We start from the raw sequence: 16546 nt of genomic DNA, 5'->3' as shown, positions 1-16546 counted from the left end.
AGCGTCCTGTTTCCAGAGACAAGGGTTTGAACCCAAGGTCTTACTCTATGCATTATTAAAGACCAGTAACTGGCAACACTGCCTCATAAATAGAGATGAGGACAGACACCCGAGCAGTCAGGGCGCTGCTCACTCTTGATCGGCCACAAATCCGCCGGCCTAACATGACCCACAGGGTTCTACATACACAAAACACCACAGCACACTCAACCCAGCAGCTCTCTGTTGCGTTTCTGTCATTGCACCTGAAAAATGGCACCACGTGGAGTAAATTCGTTAATGTGCTTGTCAATTGTATAAAACATTAATGTGATTGAGTTTGACTGAATATGTAAGGCAGCAATGGGGTTATTTTTGGCTTGGAACATAGTTTCAGCAGTGCTGCTAAAACAACATAAGTGACATTCTTAGTGAAGAAGGGAGAGCTAATGATGTGCTAAACAGATGGCTATGAAAATAGTTCAATTAGTTACCAAGAACAATATCCCATGCCTTCTATATCATATTGATAAAAGAGTCTTGCTGAGAGAAGATTCTTCTATCATGTGTGCACAATTCCAACAGTGGAAAATATCTGCCACATTCTACCCTAACTTCTCATATACATGACTTACTATTCTTTTACTGTGGGTTTGTTTCCACTCCAAAACCTCTCAGTATGTGGCCAATCTCATAAAGTCTTTGATATATGTACACAATTTGCCTGAGACATTTTTCTTTTCCAGGTCAGGAAAGATGGAAATGGATTTTTTTTCCACAGGACTGAGCATCTCAGTCAAACAGCATATTTATGGTTTTTGTTGCTGATTGAATTATTTTCCATTCTCTGTGTTCTCAGCTTGTGCTGGGAATTGAATCATTGCCTTTGAAACATGATTCACTGCTGCGACAGTTTTTCCCCCCTATTCAATTTCAAGGACTTGGCAACCTTGTCCTATTCAAACGTGTCCATTATTACCTTTTATTGTTGGCCATAAATGAATGGTGAGGTTGAGCACTCTAGAGGCAAGTGCAACACATTAGGGCTTGTATAATATCATGTCTCAAGGTAAGAGTCAACCTTCCACAATTCTATGTCTCCGCATCAAAACTGCTGTGCCAAAAGCTATCAGAGAGCATCAGAAGGCAATCTAAAAAGCAATAGCAATGCTTTTTGTGGAGGAAAAAAGTTTAAGATTGCATTCCACATGCTTTTGAATAAAGGTGCATTTGAGTGTCTGCACCTTTACAAAAAAAGAATCATGGTACTGCTGTGTCAATGTTATCAACATGGTCCAAATATTTCCACCACAACTTTAATAACTTGGCTTCTTTTTATCATTCAACAAATATTTAACAGATCAACACATTTACTATACCAGAGTTAGAGTTGACAAATTCCTGAGGCGCCTGGGAAGGTCTCATATAAACTCAGACACGCCTGATAGAAACAGAGCAACAGAATGCCTTTTAAAATTGTAGACACCTTATCAGAGTTAAGCCATTCCTGCTGACAGACTGAACGCCAATTTTGTAAATAGTGAGTTTAGTGTTTCAGCAAATTGGAAGGTTTTCACATGAAATAATTTGATTGGCTGTGCTGATGCTGAAAATGTGAGTGCTGGACTGAATTGCCAACATTGTCTTATTATCTCAGTAAATTGCATTAAACAAGTTTCACACTGTTGATAGACAATAGTCAATCAATAGTGAAGTAGTGTCTAAAATATGTAGCTTAAAGGATTCCCACGTTCACTGTCATAAAGGTTTTGTTGATCGAAAACCCCTGAGGTCTGATAGTTTTACTCCTAATTTTATCAATTAGAACATTAGTGAAACCACTGGATACAAAGAGGTCCTGAAAGCTGTTGAACGTTCATGATAGGATTTTAAACTTTAAAGACTATTCACATACTTCTTTTATTTGTTCCCATCCAAGGATTTTCAATGCCCTTGGGATCCCTTAAAGACCTCACTTTAGTTTATCAGTCTCCAGCTAGTGAACTAAATATAGCAAACTGTAAAGCTTAAGCAACAAAACGGGTGGTACAAACACAAAATTAATGACATGTTGACTACTGTCCACATCTGAGGCTGTGACTGTTACAGTAGCAAGTGGAGATGTGCTGTGACAGAATGAGGAATTACCTGCTGAGCTACTGTAAATGGGTCACAGTCAATGCAGAGGAGGATGGAAGAGGGTCAGAGCCCCACAGGCAGGCAAGATTGCTCACTCTCAGTGAGTTCAAATCTCCTCCAAGTCTTCTCAAATGCAACATTATGCTATTTAAACAACTCAAGCTAGTGACAAATTGTCACACTCAAGTCACTATGGTAAAGCTGAGGAAGTCCAGCAAAATTAACAAAGCAAAAGTTGAAGCTAATTTCACCTGAACACCTCGAAATACGCCTGATAAGTCCTAGTATAAATCACATCCACAGTGTTACATCTCAACACATACAATAAGGGCACATTCACAGCAATGGTGTAACCAGTGCAAATGAAAACAAGGTGCTATCTGGTGACAGGGATTATTACAGACAGGCAATATAAATAACCTGTGAAGACATTGACAGGCTTACATCTTTATCTTGTGTCACAATCTTATTTCAGAAGGAAAACCAGAAAATTGTATAAATTAGGCCATTTAATTACCAGTGTGTCAGTCAAAGGGTGAAATGTCTCTCCTCTGACCTTCTCTCCTGTTGCCTTACACTCCACACTCATTACAGTACTGCTGGGTGGAGGGAGGGATGAGTTGCACTACAGGGGAGGTTGGTAGAGGGGAAGGAGTAGGGGAGGTTACGGGGGGGAGGGTGTGTGTATGTTTGTGTATGTGTGGGTATATCTAGGGAGTGTTGCTGCCTGCTGACCTGGTCATCCATCAGACAGGGTCCATCCATCCACCCACCCTCATCTACACCCACTCTCCTCCCCTGCCTCCCCACCCAGGGCCCATAAGCGCGACTCTCTGCCAGGTCTGGAATCTCCACATTAATTTCTCATCTGTGGCACCCTAATGAGCTCCGCCTGCTCGTCCACCTCTGAGACCCTACTGATTATCAGACAAGGGGGCGACCATTTGTCAATGGCAAGAGGTGGCATTTACACTGCTGACCTTGCTGCCAAGGAGAGAGGAATCAGAAAGGGGGAGAAGAGAGAAGAGTAGGAAAGAATAGCAAAGGAAAGCAATCCAACAGCTATGGAGCACCACGTTGTTTGCTATCACATACACCATCTTTATTAAAGAACAGATGAGTCTGTTCTTTCAGAGCCCTCCATCTTGTCACATTTGCCGTCGCTATGCGTGTTTACCTTTTTTAGTTTGCTCTTTTGTAAACTTTATTGACACACATTCACCTGTCTACTTCCAGTCCCTTATATGTTACCCTCTTAAATCCATACACACACATGTTCCTATTACATTTCCGCCCTTACTACAAGCCTGACTCAGAAGCTGGAGGTTCTCAATCTTTCCAATGACAATGAAACGCAGCATACATGACGGTGCATTTGCATTTAGAGAGGGAATGTCACCACAGACACTCAGATTGGAATATTTGGTAAAAAGGCAAGTACAAGTGCTTTCATCATTGGGTCATATGATCAATCACCATTGTTTTAACTATTTGATAGATAGTAACTTCACAGACAATTAACTCAATTACAATCTTACGGATTCAATCTTTAAGTGTCCAAATGTCCATCTATTGGTCTGTAATTCGTTGGTGAAAACTGCTTGAGGTGACAAACTTGGAGGTGTAGTGATTTTCTCACTTCTCACATTCCGATGAACTTGTTAAATGACTTGTCAAAGGGGAATATGCTTGTTCTTTTTCTTTTATAGCTGTGTGTGTGTGGAGGCCAGTGGATGTTAGGGGTTGGCTGCAATATTGAGCCGTGGGCCTGTGTGCACGCGCCTCAGAGGGAGCAGGGATTTGCCGGTTATTGGATGGAGGGGAGCGGTGTAGGTCTGTGACACCCGCTAACCTTGGCCAGGGCTACTGGGACTCCAGGGGTATCCATCACTGTGGCAGCCCCAAGACCCAGACCGGGGGAAAAGCCACAGAAGTTGCCGGGGGAGGGAAAAAGCTAGTAAAAATTTAATGCACTCCGCAGAGCGGTCATGTCATACTTGGTTATGGAAAATAATCCCAGATGCCTGCAGTGCTAAAATGGAGCTGTAATGTGCTCGCCTCCTAACCCGGCCTGACAGCCATGATGTACGACTACCATTACCGGAAAATATCACTTCAACTAACCCGTGATCCGGCTCCGCTAAGGGTCATATTATCCATGAGGAACAAATTACACTCCCCCAAAGTAAATACAAATTTCCTACACTGACTGGGTACAAAGCACAGAGGGGGGAGGGGGCAGGCGGGAACGTTACCTATGACAACGCTCTGCAGAGTGACAAGGATGATAAAGTACATGACAAATCACTGGCTGACAGGGTACTCTAGTGCAATCAGCCTCAGCCCCGGCCTAGCGAGCACCCACTCAAGCCTGTAAACACTACTCTCTTCCTTTGGAGGGGGCAAAACACATAATCTTTTAACGCTGACAAGTTGCTCTCTCCTTTTTATTACTCATCCTTCCCACTGCGGTGGAAAGAGGGAGGGTTTGGGGGAGAGGAGGAGGATATAAAATGGTTTTATGTACAGTGCTGCCGAGTGATTGAGAAACTCGACTCTTCTGCTGTAATTGCCTGAGGGCAAACACAGCAAAACAATAAAGGAAGAGAAACAGCAAATATATTACCAGTTCAGATCTTTATTTTATGTCAAGGACAAACAGGTTCTTTCGGCTGCTCTAAAGCACCCATTTAGATCCCTCGCCTCCAATAAGAGCAAAGCGCTGAAAATTACAGCACTCCGTTGCATGGCCATTAATAAGAAGCAAAGCATTTTAAAAATGGCATTTATAGCTTGTGGCTGCTGATAGAGCGAGTAAATAACACTTAGGAAAGGTGTGGTCTCTATATAAAAAGAGAACATGGGATAAAAAAGCAACAGAGTGATAAAGTCCTGCAGATTACAGCACAGAGTCATTGTCTTCACAAAAGGCCTAAATAATACGACTGATGAACAGTTAGGCTGTAGAAAGTACTTGAGCACCGGCAGATATTCATTCTAAACTGTTTGAATGGCAGTTTCAAGGTGCCACTTACTCGCAAAATATCACTTAAGCATTAGCAAGCCCAGAAAAAGTGAGTACCTGAGCACTCTTGACAATAATACAAAGACTGCTAAGACAGGGCCCAGAAAATTGCTGCTATGAGATTGTAATCAGAAAAGATTCATGATGAGTGAATGTTTTAGTGCATACATTTTAAAAACTTAAAATTAATGAGGCTTGTATTAAGAATTTTTCTGAGCATGTGATACCCCCCCCCCCAAAAAAAGCTCTGTCTCATACACATGGTGAGGCTGAGGGGATGTTTCACAGCCCCCTAAAAGGTCTCAGATGGTGGAAAACCTGTTGTTGTTAAATACACCGTGAAACAAGGCAAGGTTTGCACATGGTAGACACCTGAGGCTATGAAGCTCTTCTCAGTGTGTTTTCCTGCCAGTAAAGCAGGGCATCGTAACTGGGAACAAGCTGCTCCAAATGAACAGACCAGTCCTGCATAGACCTAGTGCACATAACCACCTGATCCTGCCTGGATGTGCCAAAATGGTAGCTGAGTGCAAGAGCACATTTCGCTGACTGACTGGGTTTCAAGAGTGGAAGACTGGCCAAGTCACATGACAGCAAAAGACACACATGGACATACTTGCCAGCAAAAGTTCTGAGGGTTTTTTGGGCCCTCAGCAGGGGCTTTTGCTTCTACCCTGCTGCCATTTAGACACCCAGTGTACAGTATAGGTTGAAAAGAAGGCAAATCATCCCATTTCAGGAACCAGACAATTAGAAACACAATTAACTGCATTAATTATTAAATACTGAAAATGCATACAAAAGTATTTGACATTTTTCACATATATATTGAGCATATACTGCTCATTTAAGGCAGAAGTATTCACCTTTCCCTTCTCATAATCCAAGCTCTGATTGGGCTCTGAGATGATAACGCATATAGAGCTAATAATACCAGTGTTGTGTGATGAGTGACTGCAGTGAGCCTGCCTCATACCTGTCTCCAACTATTCCATTAACATGTCATGTTGGTGAGGGCCTATCCTACGGGTCAATTTATAATGAGCAAATGCTCTGACAGTTTCCACACACTCACACACAAACACACAAGGATTGTGTGCACACATACTCTGAGATGCGAATAGCTGTCTCTTATCAGAGTCTGGCAGCTCCCGCCGACATGGCAGAGGCCTTCTACACCAGGCAGAACATGATTTCTCCTGGGAACACTTTTTCCATTTCCTGCTTTTGAAGGGAAACTGAATAAGCCAGGTTTGTCCTCATCTGAATACATTTGACCCATTAAAATGACTCTGCTCTCCTGCGTCCTTCTCTGCCGCACTGTTGTAAAGTAGACTGTGTCACCCACAGAATGCAAATGACAACAGTAGCAGTGGGCGTAGTGTGCTCGGCGCCTGGCAGGTGCAGATAGTGACAGAGGTGACGTGGACTGAGGAGGGGGTAAAAGTGTTGAGTGGGAGCTCCAATTAGTCCCTCACATTGAGGACGAACACATGAGTCAGCCCCTGTCATAGGGCTCCCCTATTTACTAATTCACTCCTCTGTTACTTTAACACACAATTAATCAATGACAGGAAGGTGTAGTCAGAGCTGTTCATCAGGAGTGTAACGTGAGCCAGGGTGAATTAAAACAATCACTGGGGGGATTACCGCTTACCGCGTGCTCTCTCTCTCTTCCTGAAACAAAAAGGAATTGCCACGGAGACAGGAGCAATTTAAATCGACAACACTGAGTAATGACTCAATTTGCTGCACAGTCTAAACACCACAAGTAAATGGCATTACTAAATCATTAGAGTGGATCTAGATCTCTGGTTAGAAGTTATTGGATGATATGACTGCTCTTAGAATCTATGAGCCATGCTCAAACTGTGCCTGGATATTATAAATGTACCGAATACTTAACGCAAACTTGAAAATACAGATGATGTTTTTTACACACACACACACACACACACACACACACACACACACACACACACACACACACACACACACACACACACACACACACACACACACACACACACACACACACACACACACACACACACACACACACACACACACACACACACACAGGATCTGCACGAATCACATAACTAACTTATTTAGGCTTAAAAACGGCAAATTTCACTGAAGCTGACAGGTTTGCATGCCTGAGGATGGCATTACACCACAGGAAGATGCTATAGATCTTGACAGTAGGAGGTGTTAGAAGCAATGGAGAGACTGTTATATTTAATTAGCACTTGATTGTGTCTGAAAAACAGAGAGGTAAAAAGATAGATATGGCACAAGATATTAAAACACAATGCTGTACTTAATACTTAGAAAAGCTCGTCAGTGCTAGGCTTTAAGTAAAAGAAAACCTGCACCCTCAGCCCTGGCTGTCACAGCAGTCTCGTTTAAATGTCATCTAAATCCTAAAAACCCTGAACAGTTAGATTTAGATTTTGCACATCATTAAGTCATTTATAATTAATGTGCAGCTAATTAAGGCTTTCTAATAGTTATTAACAGGATGTTCAATTCTAATTACATTAAATTCTCAGCCTTAAAGAAAAGCCTAATATTTGAATCTGACTGAACCCGGATAAAAGATGCTTGAAAGGATCCACAAACCTTTAACATGTACTCTTTTTGGATAGCAGGCTTACCTTGTCGTCTTGATCACTCTCTGTGTCACACTGTGAAAACAGAAAAAGAAAGGCAAAGCTGAAAACAATGAATAACACGTTTACAATCTTATTTTGTAAATGGCTTGGATTTGATCCATTTCAACACAGGTGAGTGCCATAACCTAATTTACCTTTGCAAATGGCGTTATCTATCAGTTCTTTAATGACAAACTTATCACATACTAAAATTCAGTGCCTGAATATCAGCTCACTCCATTATCTGAAACAAGCACCCGAATGTGAAACTAAGATAACTTCTCATTGAAAACACTGTGAAAGTCAGACGGAGCTGGAATCTTAAAACACTAACTGCTGCTGGAATTATAAATCCATGATGTGTGTTTCAGCTCGAGGCTGGGAATGGAGAAATGACAAGGAGAGGAAGGAAACTTTGTAATGGAAGGAGGAAAAAGTGGTTGGATTTCATTTTTTCTTTCCAATTTCAATTTCAAGGTCTACTTAATTCTTTATCAACTAATTAGTGTGATGCTGGGTGACTGGCGGCCCTCAACGTTGTGCATATGGCTGAGGTGCAGAGAAGCACTGGAGTCGGTAATGAAGAAGGCACTGGGGGGGAATATGGGCAGGGGTTGGCATAGTGTGTGTGTGTGTGTGTGTGTGTGGGGGACAGGGGGTGCAGGGAGGGGTTGCTGGGTGTCGATTAAAGTAGGGAGGGAGTGAATGAAGGGGGTAAAATGATTGACAGCCCAGGGAGTGAGCGACAGAAGGCACTGCCATTTTTTCTCTCTCTCCATTTTTTTTTGCTTCCATCTCTTGTTTTTTTGCTGATCTGGGGCCCTGCAGAGCTCAAAGGTAGCTGGCTGGGCTCATGACTGGTCTGTTTCTGAGGCTGGATTGTAAAAAAAAAAAAAAGAGCCTTGTGAGCTCAGCAGGAGCATAGCATCCAATTTACAGGCCTGTCCCACACAGCCCCAGGGGCCGCCCGCGGCACACTGCCATGATGGTCAGCTCCAACAGCTCATAAATTATGCAGAGACAATAAACGCACTGGGCAAACACTCCTCAGACGTTTTCCTGCTCTCCATTTCTCTCTCACTCTCCTTCTCCACCACCCACAACATTACATCCCCCATTTTAATAGTGTGCACAGAGCTAGCAGCCCTATAGATTGTCAGTTGGAAGAATAAATAAGGGTAATGAAAGAAAGTCCGGATTCTAATTGCACTTGAATGTACGTGTGATACAAAAAGCTACCCACTGTGTACATTTCTGCACATTTATACCAGCTTGAGAATAAATAGGCATGACGGCCATACATCGCTCTCTCATAGCCTACTGCACAGGACTGACTAATGCAGCAGCAGACAAGATCTGATGAGCGGTATTAGCTATCTCAACTGCTTCAATGTATTCAGGCCTCTCAGAATGTGACAAGAGTAATGCGACCAGGCACTCATTAGCTGCTTCTCTGCCTGTGCGTACTCCACACCTGGGAACACAAGCATGCGAGGAGCTCAAATAATGGACATCATTTGAGTTTTTCCACCGTGTTGTGATCCATGAAAAAACACTACCAGCCTTTCTTTCTCGTGTTCCCTTTTTTCGCCCTCCCTCCTTTCCCTGTTCGCTGGCTGTGCAGCCAATTGCTTTGATTGCCAAGATAGAAGCCGGCTGGAATGACTTGCCCTTGCTTGTGAAGCAAATGGAACATACTAATGGAACTCATCGTATTACCCGATGCAAAAGTGCCATAGCTCATTACTTTAAGATAAAAGGATATCATTGTAGACAGCGAGCAGAATTGACTTTCTGTGCTGCGACTTGATGATGATTTAATCAACTGCTCTCTTTCACTTCTCATCCATGCGCCTGTCGCTTTCGCAGGTGCCACTAAACGAAGCACTCACACGGCTAGTGGGGGAGAGAAAAGAAAAGAAATTGCTGTCATTATTTTTTTTCCCTAGGCATAGAGGTATGCAAATTTCCCAGAGCGACAGAGGGTGGAAAAAAGGGAAAACTTAATAAAATGGAAATACCTTTATAATGAGCAAAGTAAAAAATCCTGAGATCAGGCCTGACAGGCAAGGGTAGGCGATTTTGATCGTCCTTACAGTGCAGGCGCCAAAGCTCCCTTCAACTCGCTGTGCAAGTACAAGGCAAAAAGTAACAAATAATAACATCTCTAAGAGATAAAAAACACATCGCAGGCATACAAACAAGTCAGAGCTGCCAGTCACTGATAAGTGATCATAGTAAACTAATGTGTTGCCTCATGCATAAAGCAACCTGAGGCGGGAGAACAGAATCCCTGCATCTTTCTGGAATTTGTTCACTTCCCGTGTCTTCTCACTGACGCTTGCATTAGAAACAGAGACGGAAAGCTAGAAAGCCTCGGCTTTGAATTTGGAAACGTCATGAATTATTGGTACACCTCATCATTAATAACTGTGGCACACTATTGTTTTAAGGAGGTAAGCACAAGCTCAAAAACTCAGTTATTGCTACTGACGAGTGAGTATATAAATCTGCAGAGCTATGGTTAACTGAAATGCCAAAACACTTTATACCAATCCTGAGGGGCCATGTCTGATGAAAAGACACATGTCAGAGGTTAAAAAATAATAGATTATATTGAAAAGAAAAAAAAACACACACAACAACAATGGTGCTATTGAGATCAGTGGAGTTAGCTTTCTGACAGGCGGTAGGAAATGGGTCTTATTTAAAGCAACATTCATGTTCAATAAGGAAACCATTAGTCCTGGGAGGGGGCTGACAAAGAAAAGTGATACTCTACCCAGGCTCACTGCTATTTACACAGGGCCAGCATTATACTGTACAACTAGACCCCAGTGTTAAGTTTAAGTAACACAGGAATGTCAAACATTAGCGTCAGCTCTAAGAGCTGTTGATGTTGGCCTGTATCCGGAGCACTTCTGATTGCCCCTCTGCTCTCACGCGGGCCTCTCTTTTGGCTGAGTGCTCTTACAAATTTCCCTCCTCTCTGTCCAGGCATCAAGCCTTTTGTTTATATTGGTCTGAAAGATATTCTTGTCCTAAATCCCCTCCAGCTGAGAGCAATACTGGCTCAATACAAGGGGAACATAAGGAGCCATGGGCCGAATGCTAAATGATGCAGCTATGCTATCGTCCGTAGCAGCAGGGCTCACCAAAGTCTCCTGCTAGAGCTACCCGCAGAAAAATGTCTGAACTAAAGAGGTAACCACATCACACAGGGATGCGTGCAAGGCAAGTATGCCATGTTCCCTTTTCCAATATAACCTTCTGGAATCCACTGGTCCACAAATACTAACAGATGTTAAATCAATCAAGAAAGAAATTACACACATAACCGATAATTTTGAAGGCAAACAGAGTGTGTTTAACAGGCTTATGATTAGTGTGTATCTGCTGTCTCCGGTGTTACAAGTTGTCTCTAATTTAATATTTTCTAAAATGGCATCTTCTTAAATCTGAATATGCGATGGATGCGTATGGTCACCCCCATGAGTGACATTAGCCTCAGGTTATGCTGGTTGCTATCCATGACCCTAAAATTAATTATGGTTGGTATGGGCTGCATTAAAGCGCCCCGTTAAACAGCCGATGGTGTCTGTTTATCAGTCTGAGCCAGGTTATCCTATAGGATGGCTGAAGGGGTTAAAGCCCAGGGAAGAAGCCAACCTGCCTGCATGCCTGGGAGCTGGAAAGACAGCATAAAGGATGGCAGCCATTGCCAGGGTCAGCTATGACAGTGCCAATTTGATGTGCTGTCGTCAAGGGCTCCTCATTCCATCCTCCTAGCAGCTCCTTCCTGATATAGCTGCGCATCCTGATGGTTTTCTGATGCAAACAGTCACATGGCAAAATATTTTCCCCCCTCTCGCCGCATCCTCCTCCATCTGCTGCTGGGGCCTGGGTGCCGCCGACCGCCTGCCTGTCACAGCGTGCGTGGAAATTAGCTAGGGAGGAGGTGCTCGCTTGTGCTAATTACATTTTAATCATTGGAAATGTGTTGGCAAATCAAGGCTTGATTGCCATCTTGGAGCCCAGTGCTCCTCTCTGCAGGTTGTGGATGGGGGTGGGGGTTGGTGAGGCTAAAATGTGGCTGAGCCCAGATTCGGCAAGCTGGACGCCTCACTCTCGACCGAGCCTTGATATGGCAGCATGCCTGGCCTACCGCTGGGTAGGGGATGTGCCACATTATTCATGGGGAATAGAGGAAGACCAGCATGGCGAAATGGGGATCTGTGCCATGCTTATTCTCAAATCCCCCACTCACACCTCCCGTATCCCTCTCTCTTTCTCACCCACACATTACACAGTCTGCCAGTGCTGCCACTGTGAATTGAGGAACAACAAATAGAGCAGGGCAGGAGGAGACTGATGAGCTCAGGGTTTGCTACACAGCACCTGCTTTGGCAGACAACGCTGGAGCAGAAGGCCCCATCACAAATTACTTTCTTATAACACAGAAATAAAAAAAGAAACGGACTTGGCTAGATCAAATTTAAAGGAATAATCTTATTTTTGGCAACATGGTAGATATACATGTTGCTGACTGGAGATACAGATATGGTCCAATTTGTTGAACTGTCATGTTCAACCGCCAGCTTCAGCTTCATGCTCCTCGACCTGCTGTGTCTTGTGATGTTAATGATAATTAGCCCTGGATGGACCTTCTGTTAAAAAAGCCCCTTTTAGTTGGTCCACTGCTACACTACAGACTGACACCGATTTTTGGGTTCATTATGAGTGAGAATGAAACACACACTTTGCCCAAGTTACTTAAGTCTGTAGTGAACCTCAAATTAGAAAGAAAAAAAATAAGACCAGCAGACACATATTTCATAAAAATATATCCATAAAAGACAGTTAAGTAAATACACCTAAAAGTTCAGTAAGTGGAAGGAAATTTAACATGACATGCCTGACTGGGACAGATCATTAAAATAAGCATGGTTCTGAGGCGATGGCATCTAACATCTCATTTCCACAGCAGCTGCTTGATGTCGACTGTCATATAAAGGTATGGTAGGAAAGACAAGACCTCAAAGAAATCATGGGAAAAGAAAACAGCACTGCCTAAGTGTTGGAGACAGTCTATATAGTCACATAAGGCAAACGCCTCTTTCATTAGCCAAGAATGTTTTGTCAGAGAGGACCAGACTTCTGTCTGGACTAATATAACCAGGTCTGATCCACATGTGCAGCACTGGCCAAATGCAGCAGGCCAACATCTGAATGCAATTTCCCTTCAAATGTAAAACTTTATCCAGTAGATATTCAATTTGACCACAAACTCTGGATTCCACTCACTGGGGCAGTGGAGCTAAAAGAGGGACGATGGTGGAGGAGAACTTTATAGTCTGTGACCTCTGGTTTCAATACTCTAGAGTACATTCTTTTAATGTTTTATTTTACCGGACTGAGCCAAAACTTACTGAAAAATGTTCTGAACCTGACTTTCTTATAATTAATTCCATGTTGCTAAATCTCTAATGATTTATATTATATTAGCACCAATAATGTCACATCAGAGGGTTGGCTGTTCAATGTGTATAGAGAGACTCCATGTTGATGTGTGAGCAGAGACGTGACAAGGAGCACTTTCTGAAATGCAGGTACACAGATCCATTCACACACACTTCTGGATGCCTCGGACGAAAAGAAATGTTCAGAAGGCATACCTGCTTTCTGTTTGAGTGTGGAGGAAGGTAGGACATTTAACTCAACCCGAGATGTGGCAGCGTACTACTGGCAGAAACAGATGTTGCCGGAGGGTAAACCTCTCTGTTGATCAGTCCCATCCACCCACCCAACACACACACGCCTGACAAGGACCACGGTGGGATGGAAGGAACAGAGAGGTGCAGCTCTTTGCTTTCTTAAAAATCCATTTGTTACACAAGCAACTTCAGTATCTCTCCTTCTAGAACCATCTCAATGCGGTTATCCTGGGTGCAGGCGCCTGGAGGTGGGAAGTGTTTACTGGTTATCTGATAGAAATGGAAAAACATAAGACACAGCTGCAGCACACAAGTGTGGGCACATACACAAACACCCACAAACACACACCTTGCCTTCCCCTACCCTGCACTGTTTCCATAAACCAATAGGGGACTGGGACACATGGCAGATGCTCGATTAATCAAAGATTAATAGAAGGATTTTAGGATAATTACATACATCAAATTCCATTGTTTGTGCAGCAATGGTGAGTCCTCTGAGATGAGTCCTCTTGGTGTGTATTTTAAGTAGCCCACATGGTAAACATTAACAATGATGTGATTTGGCATCTTCATTACAGCATTATCTGGCTTCCAAAAGAAGCACAATTTCCTGTGTATCGTAAAGACAAACTGGATTTCTGTACAATACATTGTGTAGTGAACCAGAATACATTTTGGTATCGACTGAAATGTGTCTATAACAGAGCGTTGACAACTGACATACATAAAAAACTGATATAGATACTGTATCAAAACACTCAATCTACAGAGAAATATAGTTCAGAAATTGTGCCTTTAAACAAGCTGTCAGGTCCTCTGTACGGTTGTGATCACACTATACTATATATGCAATAAATATTCCCTGAGAGTGCGGATGGAGCAGACCCGGAAATGCTGACCAATCAGAGCAGACTGGGCTTTTCCGTTATCGTGCAGTCACACGTGCAAGATAAACATTTGCCAGCCGCTTACTTTCATTCTGTGCGAGAGAAAAGCCGAATAAAACATTTGCTTCTGGTGGTCAACTTTGGTGAACTCTGACCAGTGCGAACTATCGCCTCTGCAGGCACTAAAATGGAGTGTTTCAGACACAGAGGGTGAATACTGGTATATTCAGACAATATAAGAAGAAAATGTGTTTTTTTGAAGATTAAAGCATGTAAACATGCTCTAGTAGAAACACAAAATACATGTATGAACCTGAAAATTTTAATAAAATGGCAGCTTTAAAAGGAAAAAGGGTTTATGAAAAAAAGTATGTATTCTTCAAAGTAATCTATAAAAGTACAGTGATTTAATTTTTTATATTAGTAGTGACACCATCGTATAGTATATACAGTGTGTATATACTGTATATATATATACAGTATGTATATACAGTGTATATATACTGTATATATATATATATATTTATACAGTATATACACACACACAATTTATATATATATATATATATATATATATATATATAGTGTGTGTGTGTGTATGTGTGTGTGTGTGTGTGTGTATGTATATGTGATAATACTGCGCGCAATAGGGAAAATAATCATTCCACCATTGTTACTTGTGACATTCGTGTACTTGGATGTGTGCTTAACAACAGGCAGCAAACCTCTGTTGTCAAGAGATATAAACCTCATCTGCTCCCCTCACCTCCCACTTACAGCCCTCCCTCCCTCCACACTGACTCATAGCTGAGGGGGAGAAAAACATCAGGATTAGGTTCTGTGCCTCTAATCACTTAACTCCTCACACCTGATGGCACACTATTAACTTTGACTGTCTCCAGTGACCCCGCGGGTCGTTGCCCATCACATCAAGTTTTTATTAGGGAATTTTCTTCATCATTAGCCATGGCCTGGAAACGAGCCATTAATATTCATACTGGCAAACCAAAATGAGGTCCCACTGATTTTCCATCATCCAGGCTATCTGCACAGCTGCTGCCGTTAACAATCACCCCGTTGCTGCATATCCGCCACGTATCATTATGGGGCTACATAAAGCTCTTACTCTGGGTCTGCCGTGATGGGAAGGAGAATAAGGTGGAGGAGAAGGAAGTGAATGCTGTGAGGCTTTCAGTCAGCTGACGGCCGTCGTAGAGAACCTGCCTAGCTCTGCCAACAATCTGCCTGGAAGTCTCATGCATAAAGGCCGGCACTGTCAATGCTAACAACCCTGCCGGCTCTGCCAGGGACACAGCTGAGATACTGAGTCCCCCCCGTGCTCTCACATCAGAGCACACGTTGTTCATCATCTGTAATGGAAGCTTCGGAGAGTAGCATCGCTTTGGAATGGTTTGAAATCTCTTTGACAAGATTTTTGTTATTTTCCAATAAATGGTCTCCTTTGCAGGCTATGATTTTCTACTGTGTAATTTATATAGCTATAAATCCTGAAAGAAATGCAATATTTTGATTTTCCATGAGTTCATTCTGATATATCTTCAAAGTAAGAGGCTTTGAACTCTGCAGGATATCTGCGTAAACGCTTCCCATGCATCCAAAATGGCTGCCCATCCACAGATTGCACAGAACCCCATCATCAAAATGATCCACCCAGTTCATGTCTCTGCTTCTCTGTTACCAGACGAGGGCATCTCACATCTTTGCAGCCAGCAAGAGCAGGTGCTCTGGCTCCACACAGTGTGAACAAGGGCCTGATAAGGTGCCTCAGAGCAACAATGTCCCATGCATCTCTTGCTGATAAGACTCCTCTCTCTTCCCCAATCACCCAAGCTGAGAATAGCTGGCCGCGATGCAGGGGAAGGCCTCCTCTGTGTCACGGGTAGGAGCAGCAATTAAGTGGCAACACCCTGACAGACCGAGATAAACTTCCCCCTTTTGCTCTCAAACTAGGCCACATCCCACAGATGGGAGGTCGATGTGAGACTCCTCACTAAATTACACATGAAAATGATATCTGTAAATCAGTTATGCAAGCTAATATGTGACACAGTCAGCCTGACAGGTCATTAGAGTTATTTAGTTACCTGGGCTTGAAATGGTCTCTTGATTTCATAAACTGAT

General features: G+C 42.9%; 1 protein-coding gene across 1 annotated transcript in view; it reads right to left on the bottom strand.

Moving 5' to 3' along the window:
* Positions 1 to 16546, bottom strand: part of auts2a (activator of transcription and developmental regulator AUTS2 a) — a gene marked incomplete at its 5' end in the record, with an annotated part of 340529 nt that overhangs the window by 106873 nt on the left and 217110 nt on the right. Inside the window, one exon of the mRNA XM_083927505.1 lies at positions 7804 to 7833. Within this exon, the coding sequence (XP_083783631.1) occupies positions 7804 to 7833 (30 nt within the window). The remainder of the gene's footprint in view (positions 1 to 7803; positions 7834 to 16546) is intronic.

This window comes from Echiichthys vipera, assembly GCF_963691815.1.
Source record: "Echiichthys vipera genome assembly, chromosome: 14".
In the NCBI taxonomy this organism is placed as follows: Eukaryota; Metazoa; Chordata; class Actinopteri; order Perciformes; family Trachinidae; genus Echiichthys; species Echiichthys vipera.
Note: the sequence above shows the minus strand (reverse complement) of the source record. Positions and strands in the feature narration are given on the sequence as shown.